Source organism: Oratosquilla oratoria, chromosome 20 (genome assembly GCF_046742065.1).
Source record: "Oratosquilla oratoria isolate Oo_2021 chromosome 20, ASM4674206v1, whole genome shotgun sequence".
NCBI lineage: Eukaryota > Metazoa > Arthropoda > Malacostraca > Stomatopoda > Squillidae > Oratosquilla > Oratosquilla oratoria.
Window position 1 is genome coordinate 37,542,727 of NC_134796.1, and position 2,500 is coordinate 37,545,226.

At 39.6% G+C, this 2,500-nt stretch overlaps 1 protein-coding gene across 1 annotated transcript in view; it reads right to left on the reverse strand.

The window, feature by feature from the left end:
* Window positions 1–940, reverse strand: part of LOC143036227 (cuticle protein 19.8-like) — a 17,214-nt gene extending 16,274 nt beyond the window's left edge. The window contains exon 1 of the mRNA XM_076203475.1: window positions 815–940. Within this exon, the coding sequence (XP_076059590.1) occupies window positions 815–940 (126 nt within the window). The remainder of the gene's footprint in view (window positions 1–814) is intronic.
* Between the last annotated feature and the right edge of the window lie 1,560 nt (window positions 941–2,500).

The following is a 2,500-nucleotide window of genomic DNA, read 5'->3' on the forward strand; positions in this document are numbered from 1 at the left end:
TGCGTTCCCAACTGCGTTCCTCGGTGCGTTCCTATATGCGTTCCTCGATGCGTTTCGCTTTAGTATGACCGCGGTTAGCGCTCCCAAACTATTAAAGTAATATAGGTGCCGGTATAGTATGTGACCTACCTTTCGGATGTGGCCTACGAAATGTTTCTTTGGCATAGTATGTGGCCTACCGGACTTTTATTTCGGTATGAACCTGTCTCTTAAGCTTTAATAGTTTGGGAGCACCGGGGAACGCACCTAGGAACGGACCGAGGAGCTCGCCCAGCTTTGCAAATGTTAATAATACTCTATTAAATCATCTTGGTTAACCTTGTATATCATGTGGTGCCGATTTCGGGATAAAGTTTTTTGTTCCAACTAACAACAGGAAGCCACCTTGTTAAAGTGTTTATGATTTGCCCATACTTATAAAAGATAATAGTAATGATAACATAAAAATAAAATAAACGGACATCAGTTTTTTTTTGTTTTTTTTTTTCTTTTTCCTCAAAACACGTCAACATCCCTACCTCCGTCTGGAGGTGCAGCCTCGAGAGGCTGACATTTGGTCTCCGGACCGAACCTAAGTTTTTTTTCTTTCTTTCTTTCTTTCTTTTTTCTTTCTTTTCTTTTGTCAATTTCGACCGTGCGTCCTCCTGTTCTTGATATAAAAGATACTAAAAACAGATGATTGGCTCCCTCCAACGTAAACATGGAACAAGCTCCACACAACACAAACTTGTGTAAAACTTCTTGAGGTAACAGTTGCCTTGATTGTTTAAACAATACTTTCTTTCATAAGGACAAAACATAAGATGGTCAGTACCCAGGCAGTTATTCCTATTACCTCGTGGCCGAAGATGAACTGATCGAATTCTTTTACGAACTCCTGTTGTACCGACAATCGAACTCCGGCGCGACGAAGCATGCAAGGGAGATTAAACCGCGGCATTCACACTTGACAGCTCCTCCTTGAGGGTTCGCTCCGTTGGTTTTTCAAGGTTAACCTCATCATCACGGTTTTCAGCCGAAACACACTACGTTATCCTCATTAACGGGCCCCATACACAACTCCATATCCTCCTTAAGTGGCCCCAACGTGGTCAATGTATACTGACAACAGCAAAAGGGGGGATCCTACAACAGGAGGCTCTGAGCAGCTGCGGTCGATTGTTGCGCTTGGACTGTTGGGGTAGGTAACAGTCAGTGCTGGGAATCAGAGGGAGGTGCGAGATTCGAACCCACAAATAAGCGACTCTACGACAGGAGGCTCTGAGCAGCTGCGGTCGATTGTTGCGCTTGGACTGTTGGGGTAGGTAACAGTCAGTGCTGGGAATCGGAGGGAGGTGTGGGATTCGAACCCACAAATAAGCGAATACGAGATCAGTACGCTTCCGATGACGTCACAAGTGCACATTGACAGTTATACTCCCAATACCTCTAGTACTAGCAACCATGAAATCCTCGTCATCTCGATATCAACTAGAAATTGTCTATATATTTCTCTATAATATCTTGCATCAATTTGACGCTGTCAGACAGAACGAAATGGTTTCAATATTATCAATAGATATTTACTGCATATTGCTTTCTGAAGAGCATCAAATCAAGTGATTTGCAACCGGATATTTGTCATTACGTCAGATTTATGTTACTCACCGTTTCTCCTGGCATAGAAGGCCGTCAATGATGACATTAAACCCTCGATATAATGGATCTCGATATACCGGATATCGGATATAACGGACAAAAATTCTGACCGGACAGACCCTCGCTATAACGGATTTTCATCCGTTGTAGCCAGGAATCCTCGTTTATAACGAATCTTCGGATATAACGGACAAAAAATTCTGACCGGACAAACCCTCGCTATAACGGATTTTCATCAGTTATAGAGAGGGATCCTCGGTTATAACGGATCTTCGGATATAACGGACAAAAAATCTGACCGGACAAAACCTTGCTATAACGGATTTTTATCCGTTATAGTGAGGAATCCTCGGTTATAATGGATGTAACGACAGACCCCTGTCCCCATATCGTCCGTTATATCGAGGATTTACTGGACATGCTAAACTACCTAAGCATGGAGATTGTTTATCTTTTATACAATTATTTATTAATCTATTTCTTTATTCATTTATTCACGTATCTATTCGTTGACTTATTATTCATTAATTTATTTATTCATTTATCTATTCATATGTGTATTTCTTTGTTTATTTATTTGTTAATTCATTTATTCATCTATCTATCTCCTTTATCTTATTTATTTATTTCTTTGTTTACTTATTTACCTATTTATTTACTATCTATTTATCTATTATCATTCATATGTTTATTTATCTAATCAATTATTTATCTATTAACTTATTCTTTTTCTCATTTATCTGTGTAAATATGCTGCTTTCGCTGATTAATTTACGTAAAATGTTACTCATACATATACGATTGTTCATATACAAGTGCCTTAGGTTACATTTGAGACTTGGACGCCCGTGAGACGTATCGC